At 51.3% G+C, this 12,970-nt stretch overlaps 1 protein-coding gene across 2 annotated transcripts in view; it reads left to right on the top strand.

Annotated features, from left to right (window-relative positions):
* The first annotated feature begins 1,867 nt into the window (after positions 1-1,867).
* The window catches only part of MEFV (MEFV innate immuity regulator, pyrin), a 14,575-nt gene continuing 3,472 nt past the window's right edge, over positions 1,868-12,970 (top strand). Inside the window, exons 1-6 of one of the 2 annotated variants that reach the window (XM_023225873.2) lie at positions 1,869-2,227; positions 3,728-4,336; positions 8,629-8,978; positions 9,404-9,499; positions 10,839-11,069; positions 11,529-11,551. In XM_023225873.2, coding sequence (XP_023081641.1) covers positions 1,951-2,227; positions 3,728-4,336; positions 8,629-8,978; positions 9,404-9,499; positions 10,839-11,069; positions 11,529-11,551 — 1,586 coding nt within the window. In that variant the 5' untranslated portion in view covers positions 1,869-1,950. Of the gene's footprint in view, positions 2,228-3,727; positions 4,337-8,628; positions 8,979-9,403; positions 9,500-10,838; positions 11,070-11,528; positions 11,552-12,970 lie in introns of both variants that reach the window. The other variant, XM_023225874.2, reaches the window with a different exon arrangement.

Raw genomic sequence — 12,970 nt, 5'->3', positions numbered from 1 at the left:
CAGGTGGACCAGCTGGACAGTAAGTAAAATTCAACCAATCAGAACTCATCAAAGCCTTGAATCCCCGGCTGGGCACACACAGAGGCGCTCACACCCAGAGATGAGTGTTCAGCTAGGCATCACAATGTTGTGACTGACCTGTGGAAGTGACCCATCCGGGACCTCAGTGGTCAGCTGGAAATGGGACATCCATGGTAGTCATGAATAGTAAAATCACAAATTATTGTCAGGCAGGAGACGATGTTGTGAAGTGGTTTGATGTTTGGATCCTGGCTCTGGGCAAATCACTAAGCTACAGATTCTTGGCTGCAGAGGGGGATGATAAATGCAGTCCTGCAGGGTGCAGTCTTAGAGATGCTAGGAGGTAGTGTTTATAAAGCAAGTGGTGGCTGGTGCAGAGGAAGTGCTGGTGAAGGGTAAATTCCATTATTAACAAAACTTCTGGACGGGCACAGTGGCCAGATTACAGGGATTACACACCTGTAATCCCAGCACTTTGGGAGGCCAAAGCAAGTGGATCGCTTGAGCTCAGGAGTTCAAGACCAGCCTGTGCAACATAGTGAGACCCTGTCTCTATAAAAAAATACAAAAATTAGCCGCATGTGGTGGCATGCAGCTGCAGTCCCAGCGACTTGGGAGGTTGGAGGATTGCTCAAGCCCAGGAGGCAGAAGTTGCATTGAGCCAAGATCCTGCCACGGCACTGCAGCCTGAGTGACTGAGCAAGACCCTATCTAAAAACAAAAAACTAAAAAATTAGGGTATGCAAGTAATTTTTTAATTTTTATTTTTTTGAGACAAAGTCCCGCTCTGTCGCCCAGGCTGGAGTACAATGGCGCAATCTCGGCTCACTGCAACATCCGCCTCCCGTGTTTAAGCGATTCTCCTGCCTCAGCCTCCTGAGTAGCTGGGAATACAGGCGCGTGCCACCATGCCTGGCTAATTTTTGCATTTTTAGTAGAGATGGGGTTTTACCATGTCGGCCAGGCTGGTCTTGAACTCCCAACCTGAGGTGATCCACTCACCTTGGCCTCCCAAAGTGCTGGGATTACAGGCGTGAGCCACCATGCCCAGCCCCCGACATGTAACTTCTGTTAGCTTCAAAGCCACCTCTGGGGCTCTGCATCAGACTATGAGCTGAAGGACACCCGTGCCTTTTCACCCCTGTAGCTCCAGCATCCTGGCACACTGTCTAGAATGTTCAGTGAATGTGCACGGAAGGGCATTCTGGCTCCAGGGAGCGAGAACTAAGTCAGCTCTGGGAACAGATGAGTCAGGCTGGTGGTCGAGGCATTGCTTTTCAAGCCCTTCATGTGGCTGGAAGAACCAGACAACTGGAACTGGATCAACAGGGGTGATGGCGTGGCAAGAGTTATCCCCTGGCAGTGCCCTTCTGGCCTCACTTGCCTTCTTGGGCCAAGAAGGGCAAAGATCACGGGGCTGTATTCACTGCCCGCCCCTCCCCCCATCCGTGCCATTGGCTCTGGAGGGTCTGTGAAACCCCGAGTCTGGAGAAGAACAGTTGACCAGCAGGGCTGGCCCTCAGCATAGTCCTCTCTGTCCCACTCACCCGCTTTGCCAGCCCCAGATCCTGGCAGGAAGGGAGATTGGAGGGGGTGTCTGGAATCCAGTCCCAGACCTTCCCTTGCAGACTTGCCCACCTGTCTGTGGTCTAGTGTGGAGATGAGGTCCAGGGTTTGGGAGGGGTGTGGGGACACATGTCTGCCAAGGCACTGAGTTCTCCCAGCTGGAAAATCCTCTGAACCTGTAAGAAGAGAACACAGCCAGCACGGACACACCCTTACCCTTAGTCTCAGTTCCCACCAAGACACAGAGCATTTCCTGTGCCTTTTCCGCTATTTCACAACCTGCCTTTTCTTGCTCACCAAAGTAGAGGCTTCTTCTCCTGCCAGAAGCCAGACAGCTGGCTCCAGCCTCTCTTGCTCAGCGCCATGGCCAAGACCCCTAGTGACCATCTGCTGTCCACCCTGGAGGAGCTGGTGCCCTATGACTTTGAGAAGTTCAAGTTCAAGCTGCAGAACACCATTGTGGAGAAGGAGCACTCCAGGATCCCCCGGAGCCAGATCCAGAGAGCCAGGCCAGTGAAGATGGCCAGTCTGCTGGTCACCTACTACGGGGAAGACTACGCTGTGCGGCTGACCCTGCAGGTCCTGCGGGCCATCAACCAGCGCCTGCTGGCTGAGGAGCTCCACAGGGCAACCGTTCAGGGTAAGCGGGCCCAGGCCGCCTCCTCACCCAGCGCTGAGGGCTGGTTGCTTTGTGGGAAAAGGGACCAGGAGCTCAGAGCAGCTCACTCTGACTTGGGGGTTGGGAGTCTCAGGTCTACCAAGATCCAGGTGACTTTAGTTCAGGAACGTCCCTTCCTTCACTCGGCTTTTGGCACTGGATTAGGAAACTTCCTTAAGGCTCCCAATGGGTTTTTGAAGAAGCAGGTCAGGGTCAGGAAAAGCAGGAGCTGGAGCACCTGTTCTTTGAGACTTCTTCACTTCATTTATGATTAATACTCATGTCAAACAAACATCTCTAGGTTAGCAAAAAGGGATTGCTATGCAATCATATCAACGGGGTTGGTATAGAATCTTCTCAGTGCTGTTTACCATGTTGGCCAGGCTGGTCTCAAACTCCTGACCTCAAGTGATCCTCCCGCCTCAGCCTCCCAAAGTACTGGGATTTCAGGCATGGACCACTGTGCCTGGCTTATTTTTATTTTTGAAACGTATAATCTGGGTTTTGCTGACCTGTAAAAGATCTTATTTGAAACAGTTGTCCTGCTTAAAACGTTTGAAAAGTACTATTTGAGAAATACATGGTGGCTCACACTTACAGTCTCAGCACTCCGGGAGGCTAAAGTGGGTAGATTGCTAGAGCTCAGGAGTTCGAGACCAGCCTGGCCAACATGGTGAAACCCTGTCTCTACCAAAAATACAAAAAAATGAGCCAGGCGTGGTGGCACACACCTGTATTCTCAGCTATTGAAAAAACAGAAAACAGACTGAGGTGAGAGGATCGCTTGAGCCTGGGAGGCAGAGGTTGCAGTGAGCCGAGATCACATCAGGGCCACAGAGCAAGATCCTGTCTCAAAAAATAAAATAAGAGAGAGAGAAATATATTGCAACATCAAGCATGTTCTTACTGAATGGTAATTGACTGCCGTTGTCTAGGAAGTCCTGAACTTTTGTTTTTGAGATGGAGTCTCGCTTTGTCACTCAGGCTGGAGAGCAGTGGCACGATCTCAGCTCACTGCAACCTCCACATCCCAGGCTCAAGCGATTCTCATGCCTCAGCCTCCAGAGTAGCTGTGACTACAGGTGCACACCACCACGTCTGGCTAAGTTTCGTATTTTTAGTAGGAACGTGGTTTTGCCATGTTGGCCAGGCTGCTCTCGAACTCCTGACCCCAAATGATCCTCCCAATTTGGCCTCCGGAGAAGCTAGGATTACAGGCATATGCCACCACACTCAGCTTATTTTTGTATTTTCAGTAGAGACGGGGTTTCACCCTGCTGGTCTTGAACTCCTGACCTCAGGTGATCCTCCCACCTCAACCTCCCAGAGTGCTGGGAATACAGGCATGAGCCACCGTGCCCGGCCCATTTTCTCCTCCATTTGTAAACTTTATTATCCATGGGGATTCTCTCTCCTCTCCCCTGAATCTTGGGCCCTAAACGTGGGACAGCTTCATGACTTTGCAGCTGGTTGTCTTTCCAGAATATTCCACAAAAGAAAATGGCACAGACGATTCCGCAGCGTCCAGCTCCCTGGAGGAGAACAAGCCCGGGAGCCTGAAGACTCCAGACCACCCCGAGGGGAAGGAGGGAAAGGAGGGGAAAGGCTCTGGGTCGTGCGGGGACTGGGCTGCCAACCCGCGGTACAGCCAGCCTGAGCCCGGGATGGGGCTGTCGACGAAACCCTCGAGCAAACGCAGAGAGGCCTCGGAGGGCCTGGACACGCCGGGCAAGCCTCCGACCCGGAGCCCGTCCCTGCCGGGCAGGAGAAGCTCCTGCAGGGCGCTAGAGGTCCCCCGGCCCAGCTCCATGGGGAGGCTGCCGGTGCTGGCGGCGGACCCGCGGGGGCGAAAGGAGTGCAGGCCCTTCGAAGTGTACCTGCCCTCGGGAAAGAAGCGGCCTAAAAGCCTTGAGCTCACCATTTCCACAGGGGAGAAGGCGCCCCCAAATCCAGAAACTCTCCTGACTGTAGAGGAAACGACAGCTGCGAATCCGGACTCGGCAACAGCCGCCCAAGCAAGGCCCACTCCGGATGGAGGGGCGTCTGCGGACCTGGAGGAAGGCCCTGGAAATCCAGAACATTCGGTCACCGGTAAATTGTGTTCTTTCCTACTTTATATCGGCTGCAAAGAAAGAACAGCTGGCCGGGCACAATAGCTCACGCCTGTAATCCCAGCGCTTTGGGAGGCCAGGGCGGGAGGATTGCTGAGGCCAAGAGTTTGAGACCAGTCTGGTGAACATAGTGAGACCCCCGCCATGTCTATAAATAAAATTAAAAAAATAAAAACCCAAAGGTTGGACAGGGCGCCATAGCTCACGCCTGTAATCCCAGAGCTTTGAGTGGCCTGCACGGGAGGATCTCTTGACCCCAGGAGTTCCATACTAGCCTAGGCAACACAGTGAGACCCCATCTCTACAAAAAATACAATAGTGGCACACGCCTGTAGTCCCAGCTGCTCAGGCTCACTTGAGCAGGGGGAGTTCCAGGCTGCAGTGAGCTGAGATCATGCCAGTGCACTCCAGCCTGAGCAACATAGCGAGATTCCACTTCTACAAAACTAAAAAAAAAAAATTAGCTGGGTGTTGTGGCACACGCCTGTAATTCTAGCTACTCAAGAAGCTGAGGCAGGAGGATTGCTTGAGCCAGGGAGTTCCAGGCCTCAGTGAGCTGAGGTTGTGCCACTTGCACTCCAGCCTGGGCAACACAGCAAGACCCTGTCTCTTAAACATTTTGCAGGGGAAAAAAAAGAAAGAAAGAATGTCCAATTGAAAAAGGCAGTCAGGTTTTATTCAGTGGCCAAAGAATAGAGAAGGGGAGCTCACCTTTGCAGGCATCTGCTTGCCAGGGATGGGAGGCAGGGGGATTTTAGAGTCCCAGGAGGGGAAGGGAGGTAGGTAAGCAGGTCCAGGGCAGGATTCCATACATGAAGGTGCTGTCCCCAGCGTGCTTTTTCCTACATCGCATGGCCGTCTTCTTTTAGGGGAGGGGCCTTTAGCCTTACAATGATGCGTAAATGATCTAAAGGTAACTGGAAGATACCTGTTCCAGTTGGCACTGGTTTTGCTCTGATCTTAACTTCTTCTGGTTTTTGGCAAGGGATCAGGCGGCTCCAGGCCATCTGGATTTTTTAAAGCAGCTGTCCCTATAGGTAAAGAGACCAGAGAAAAACTGTAAAAGAAAAATGCCACCAGTTTTTTTTTTTTTTTTTTTTTTTTGAGACAGAGTCTCAGTCTGTCTCCCATGCTGGAGTGCAGTAGTGTGATCAACAGCTTACTGCACCCACAACCTCCTGGGCTCAAGCGATCCTCCCACCTCAGCCTTCCGAGTAGCTCGGACTATAGGTGCTCACCACCACACTGGTTAATTTTTTTTTTTTTTTTTGTATTTTTTGTAGAGAGGAGGGCTCGCTATGTTGCCCAGGCTGGTTTTGAACTCCTGGGCTTAAGCAATCCACCTGCCTTAGCCTCTAAAAGTGATAGGATTACAGGTGTGAGCCACTACACCCAGCCTATGGAACACACTTTCTAATACATTGTTGGCTGGAGAGGAGAAATCACAGCATTCAAAGAGGAAAAATAGAACTAGGGGTCCAGGCCAGGTGTGGTGGCTCATGCCTGTAATCCCAGCACTTTGGGAGGCCAATGGGGGCGGATCACCTGAGGTCAGGAGTTCGAGACCAGCCTGCCACCATGGTGAAACCCCATCTCTACTAAAAATTCTAAATTTTCCGGGCGTAGGGGCGGGTGTCCATAATCCCAGCTACTCAGGAGGCTGAGGCAGGAGAATTGCTTGAACCCAGGAGGCAGAGGTTGCAGTGAGCCAAGATCACGCCATTGCACTCCAACCTGGGCAATAAAAGCAAAACTCTGTCTAAAAAAAAAAAAAAAAAAAAAAATTGGGGGGTCCAGGGACCCCTGAGACCTGGGAGGGAACAGGACATGGTGTGCTGCATAAGCCTTCAAATCCAGAAGTCCCTGGGTCTTCTGGTGAGAAAGGACCCTAGGATCTGGAAAACCTAGCATCCTTAGGAATAGTGACCTGAAAAGTACTAAAGTACTTCCCCCCTAATTTTCTTTTATCCCCACTGTATTTTTTTGAATTTTTATTTTATATATATATATATATTTTTTTAGATATGGGGTCTCACTATGTTGCCCAGACTGGTCTCGAACTCCTGATCTCAAACAATCCTCCCATCTTTGCCTCCCAAACTGCTGGGATTACAGGTGTGAGCCACTGCACCGGATCCCCACTGTATTTCTATAATTGGGATTCCTGGATGCCTCCTGGGGCCACTTTGTTAATCTGGTGCAGGCTTAGACCCTGAAAAATGCATATATGCACAGCTTCACAAATGTCACATCAAATTTCAGGTAGTTCTTGGACACTCTGAAGTCCGTCTTTAGAATCCAAGGGCTTTGTGGACACCAGGTAGAAAATCTGGGGAAGACTGGTTAAAAATACTGCCTCTCACAATAACCTCACAGCAATGTGTCATAATGGGGTTGAGATTCTACCATTTGCCTTTCTCTGAACAGAAAGGAAAGCCTATTGGCTAAAGTTCTAATTATCTACTGCTGAGGTAGTCATTAAAATTATGTTTGGTTGTGAATAATAGAAACACCCAAATAACAGTAAACCTCAAAAGAAAAGAAGTTTGTGCCTCCTTCACATAAATGATACACAGGCAGTCCCAGGCAGATCCGTGGGCCAGGACCCTGGGGTCCTGCTGTTGCTCTGCTCCACCAAGTTTGTCCTCAAGCTCATGCTCTCAGAAGGTGGCGTCATGCCAGGCAGCAAGATGGAGGAACAGAGGGAAATAGTATCCCTTAGGGAAGGCTCTAGAAATTTCTAGAAGCTGCTTGTGATCCCTCCATTTACATCCCTTTGGTCATATTATGGTCAAATAGCCACACCTAACTGCAAAGGAGGCTGAGAAATGCAGGGCATTTGGGGGGCAATGGGAAGAAGGGAAGCAGTCCTGTGGACAATTAATTCTATCAGGAGAGAAGGAGGAAGAATAATTTCTGGTGGCTACTAGCAGTCTCATTTACAGATGTGCTATGAATTTCTGGGACACTGTGAGGTAAGGAGGTAGGAGGGGCTAAAGGATTGAGTGTGTTTCTATTTCTTTTTTTTTTTTTTTTGAAATGACTGGAGAGCAGTGGTGTGATCTCGGCTCACTGCAAACTCCGTCTCCCAGGTTCAAGCAATTCTCCTGCCTCAGCCTCCCAAGTAGCTGTGATTACAGGTGCCCACCACCAACACGCCTGGCTAATTTTTGTATTTTTAGTAGAGACAGGTTTTCACCATCTTGGCCAGGCTGGTCTTGAACTCCTGACCTCATGATCCACCTGCCTCAGCCTCCCAAAGTAACCTGGGATTACAGGTGTGAGCCACTGCGCTCGGCCATGTGTTTCTGTTTCTTCTTGTATCTCCTGGCATGTCTGCTTATGAAGTTGCAATTAGAGTCTTGGGGTAGAGCTATTCATAACTGTTATGTCTTCATGATGAGTTCCGCTCTTTAGCCCTGTAATGCTCCCCTTCTTTGCTTTTTAAGACAGCATCTCACTCTGTTGCCCAGGCTGGAGTGCAGTGTTGCAGTCCTAGCTCACTGCAGCGTCGACCTCCTAGGTTCAAGCAATCTTCCTGTCTCAGCCTCCCAAGTAGATGGGATTAGAGGTGTGCACCACCACACCTGGCTAATTTTTTAATTTTTTGTAGAGATGGGCTCTTGCCATGTTGCCCAGGCTGGTCTCAAACTCCTGAGCTTAGGCAATCCTCCCACCTTGGCCTCCCAAAGCACTGGGATTATAGGCATCAGCCACCACGCAGCCCCTTCTTTGCTTTTATTTAATGGTTATTGAACTCAGATGTGAGCAGTGGTCTATTTATTCCTTCATTCAATACTAGTTTTCCAAATGCTTACATTTGCCGGGTACTCTGCTAGGGACTGGGATCCAGCTGGGAGCGAGGCACACAAGTCACCATCCCCTAGGAGCCTCCACTCACGTTATGGGCAGCCAGGGATAGGTTCAAGTGGCAAAGGAACACTGGTCAGAATGTCTCTTTCCTTGGCATCAGCTGGTAGATCCATGTCTGTGCATGAGGAATAGCACAAGGCCATGGGTCTGTCTTTAGGATAAATGCCCAAGAATACCAAGTCTCAGGAATGTCTGAGGTCTAGCCCTTAGCTCTCAGGCCCAGTGGCCTGTTTGCTGCCTCACTGGATGGCAGTCGGAGGAGGACAAGCTAGGAAGTGGGCAGCCTAACCAAGAACTCACACGTCTCAGGCAAGGGCTCTTTCTGCTGTGCTTTGTGATACCTCTGTGTAAACAACTTGGGTTTGCCATTCAGGGGATTTTTCCACTGCATGTCCCCAGGAAGGCCACCAGACAAGGCTGCAAGTCCCCATTGCCATGCCCAGGAAGGAGACCCTGTTGGCGATATCTGTGTGCGTGATTCCTGCAGCTGCCCCGAGGCAGCTTCTGGGCACCCCCAGGCCTCAGGCAGCCGCTCACCTGACTGCCCCCGGTGCCAGGCCTTCCATGAAAGGAAGAGCATGGGAAGTCTAAGCCCCCAGCCCCTTCCACAGTGTAAGCGCCACATGAAGCAGGTCCAGCTGCTCTTCTGCGAGGATCACCGTGAGCCCATCTGCCTCATCTGCAGTCTGAGTCAGGAGCATCGAGGCCACCGGGTACGCCCCATTGAGGAGGCTGCCCTGGAACACAAGGTAAGTACTCCCTGCCTGTGGGCCCTTCTCTGCCAGGCACTTGGACACACTGGGCCTTGCTTCATTTTCCCAATAACTCTGGGATGTTGGTGCGTTAGCCAGTATTCCTGGGCTGGAAATGGCAAGAACACAATATAAACCAGTCCAGCAAAGAGGGGAGTTACAGGTTTATGTTGCTCAGAGATCCAGGGGGAGCTGGTTTCAGGTATAGCTAAATCCAGAAGCCCAGAGGAAGTGCCTCTCAGCTCTGCTGCCTTTGGCGATGCAGCCATTCCTCCCTCCTCTTTTCTGAGCACCCCTCCCATGCTGCTGGCAGCAGCACCCTCAGCCTTGCTACCAGAAGGAGATGTTCCCCTCCAGAGTTGGCACCAGCTAAAGATGGCAGGAGCCAAATTCAAGCTTTTCAACAAGTGCTGTTTTTCCAGAAGCAAATTCAGAAGCAGCTGGAGCATCTGAAGGAGCTGAGAAAATCAGGGGAGGAGCAGCGATCCTATGGGGAGGGGAAGGCAGTGAACTTTCTGGTAAGGACAGTCATGGCCGGTGGTCCATCCTTCCCTGGGAGGAGGGTGAGAAGAGTGAGCAGGGGTCCCCGAGATTCTGCTGTGGTTCACAGGGCAGCAGGGATGGCCACCTCCTCTCAGGGCGCAGAGGGATAACCAGCAGCCAAGGGTGAACTCATCCCTGTAGAGGGAGACCACCCCCAGCAGGCAGGGGTCACCTCTGAGGATCCTGTCATGCTTTCTCATATTCACCAGAAGATAGTATACAGCAACCTATGCCGGTGACTGTCGCAGGAAGATGGTATTGAGGAAGGGGGAAAAGAACGCCACATTTTTTTTTTTTTTGAGACGGAGTCTCGCTCTGCCACCCAGGTGCAGTGGCATGATCTTGGCTCACTGCACTTCTGCCTCCCGGGTTTAAGCGATTCTCCTGCTTCAGTATGCTGGGTAGCTGGGACTACAGGCGCCCACCACTATGCCTGGCTATTTTTTGTAATTTTAGTAGAGATGGGGTTTCACCATGTTGGTCAGGCTGTTCTTGAACTCCTGACCTCATAATCCGCCCGCCTTGGCCTCCCAAAGTACTGGGATTACAGACATGAGCCATCGTGCCGGGCCAAGAACACTTTTAACTTTAAAATTCTCCTCTGTTTTTTTTTTTTCCCAAGGTGGAGTCTCACTCTGTTGCCCAGGCTGGAGTACAGTGGCACAATCTTGGCTCGCTCCAACCTCCACCTCCCAGGTTCAAGCAATTCTCCTGCCTCAGCCTCCTGAGTGGCTGGAATTACAGGCGCTTGTCACCGTGCCCGGCTAATTTTTGTATTTTTAGTAGAGACAGGGTTTCCCCATGTTGGCCAGGCTGGTGAGAGCAGCCTGAGACTCCTGACCTCAGGTGATCCACCTGCCTCGGCCTCCCAAAATGCTAGGATTACAGACATGAGCCATTGCACCCAGCCCAAATTTCCCCATTTTATAAAACAACATTTATATTGGATTAGGGACCCACCCAACTCCAACAGGACCACATCTTAACTAATTACATCTGCAAGAACTCTATCTCCAAATAAGATCACATTCTGAGTACTGGAGGTTAGGACTTCAACATGTAAATTTTGGAGGGGACACAGTTAAACCTTAACACCAGGTTTGAGGACATTTTCCCAGAGCCAGCCCCAGCCATGCTCAGTCTGTTCTGGAAGGTTCCAGACAGTATTGCCCTCTGCTCTGGAATCTAGGCCTCGAAGAGGCAGCATAAGCCCACCTTTTATCCACCTCCAGGAGGTGAGCCTCTGGGGGTTCCTGGACATACACGTCCACCCAAAGCACAGACCCCCATACCTCCCTGTCCTCTGCTCCCCAGGAACAAACTGAAGCGCTGAAGCAGCGGATGCAGAGGAAGCTGCAGCAGGTGTACCACTTTCTGGAGCAGCAAGAGCATGTCTTTATGGCCTCGCTGGAGAATGTGGGCCAGATGGTTGGGCAGATCAGGAAGGCATATGACACCCGCATATCCCAGGACATCGCCCTGCTTGACGCGCTGATTGGGGAACTGGAGGCCAAGCAGTGCCAGTCGGAATGGGAGCTTCTGCAGGTGAGTGTGCCTGGGCCTGGGTTTCTTGGGTCCCCTGTGCCCATCAGGATGCCTCAGACTCCCAGCTCTGCCATCAGCTGTGCGGGAACCAGTGGGGTGAAGCCCCTAAGGCCTAGGATAGGACTTGGTCTTGGTGACCCACAATGCCTCTTGTGCCCAGACCCCTTTGATGAGGTCTCTCAGGGGCCCAGGGTGGCCCAGCATCCAGGGGATCCCTGCCATTTCCCAGAAGGGATCAGCAGGGCCTGAGGGTCGTTCCATTGCAGGCCTCGCCACCTGGGATGCCTGAATCCCTGTGCTTAGAATTAGAATTGAGGAAGGGTGCTCCACTTCCCCTGACAGCCTAGGACAGGGAGTGCAGGGGGGAGCTAAAAGTCCAGGAGCCCAGGAGTAGAGGCCAGGTATCAGTACAGCCTCTAGGAGCCTGATAATGGACAGTTTCCTTCTTTTCTCTCCTAGGACATCGGAGACATCTTGCACAGGTACAGCAAGGTCCTATGGTGTACCCTGGGGTGTCTTGCAGGAAGCATTTGGGGGAGAGAGTCCCAGAAGGGACCTGGGAGGGAGATGTTCCCAACACTGGGGTCTGTGATTCCAGACTCCTCTCTTTTTCTGCAGGTTCCCAAAGCCTCTGGATTTGCGTAGGGAGAAGGGGATCTGGTCAGCAGGGAGGCTGACCAGGTGTGGAGCTGTAGACTGGGAAGGGTGAATTCAGCCCATCCTAAGATGGAAGCTCCCTAAGAAACTTTCCGAGTGCATTGTGTCCCGTGCAATTCACCTTAGGAAAACTGCCCCTTCAGGCCTACTGGTGGCCTTGGGAAGCTTGTTTGGAGTGAAGCTGGGTTGAGCCCAGCAGGAAGGGGAGGGAAGGGACAGGAAGAGGCTAAGCCTTAAAATCACCTGGGAGCTTTACAAAATCCCAGTGTCCTTTTGTGTCTGGCTTCTTCACTTAGCATAGTGTCTTCAGGCTTCATCCATGTTGTAACGTGTATCAGAATTTATTTTCTTTTTATGGCTGAATAGTACTCAATTGTGTGTTCATACTACATTTCGTTTATCCACTCATGGACATTGGGACTTTTTCTAACTTTTGGTTTGTGAATAATGTTGCTATGAACATGGGCGTACAAATAGCTACTTGAGACCCTGCTTTCAGTTATTTTGGGTACATACCCAGAAGTGGAACTGCGGGACCGTGTGGTCATTCTGTGTTTAATTTTTTTTGAGGAACCACCATCCTGATTCCCACAGGGGCTGCATTGCTTCCCATTCCCACCAGCAGTTCACAAGGGCTCCAGTTTCTCCACATCTTTGCCATCACTTATTTTCTTGTTTCTCTCTCTTTCTCTCTCTCGCTTTCTTTTTTTTGGAGACAGAGTCTTGCTCTGTCATCCAGGTTGGAGTGCAGTGGCGTCATCTTTGGCTCACTACAACCTCTGCCTCCCAGGTTCAAGGGATTCTCCCACCTCAGCCTCCCTAGTAGCTGGGACTACAGGAGCGTGCCACCATGCCCAGCTAATTTTTTTGGTAGAGACAGGGTTTCACCATGTTAGCCAGGCTGTTCTCAAACTCCTGACCTCAAGTGATTCACCTGACTTGGCCTCCCAAAGCGCTGGGCGCCCAGCCATTTCTCTCTCTTTCTCTCTCTTTCTCTCTCTCCTTCTCCTTCTCCTTCTTCTTCTTTTCTTCTCCTTCTCCTCCTCCTTCTCCTCCTCCTCCTTCTCCTTCTTCTTCTTCTTCTTTTCTTCCTCCTTCTTCTTCCTCCTCCTTCTTCCTCCTTCTTCTTCCTCCTTCTCCTCCTTTTCCTCCTCCTCCTTCTCCTCCTCCTCCTTCTCCCTCCTCCTTCTCCTTCTCCCTCCTCCTCCTTCTCCCTCCTCCTCCTTCTCCCTCCTCCTCCTTCT

Source organism: Piliocolobus tephrosceles, chromosome 17, assembly GCF_002776525.5.
Source record: "Piliocolobus tephrosceles isolate RC106 chromosome 17, ASM277652v3, whole genome shotgun sequence".
NCBI classification, from domain to species: Eukaryota; Metazoa; Chordata; class Mammalia; order Primates; family Cercopithecidae; genus Piliocolobus; species Piliocolobus tephrosceles.
Note: the sequence above shows the minus strand (reverse complement) of the source record. Positions and strands in the feature narration are given on the sequence as shown.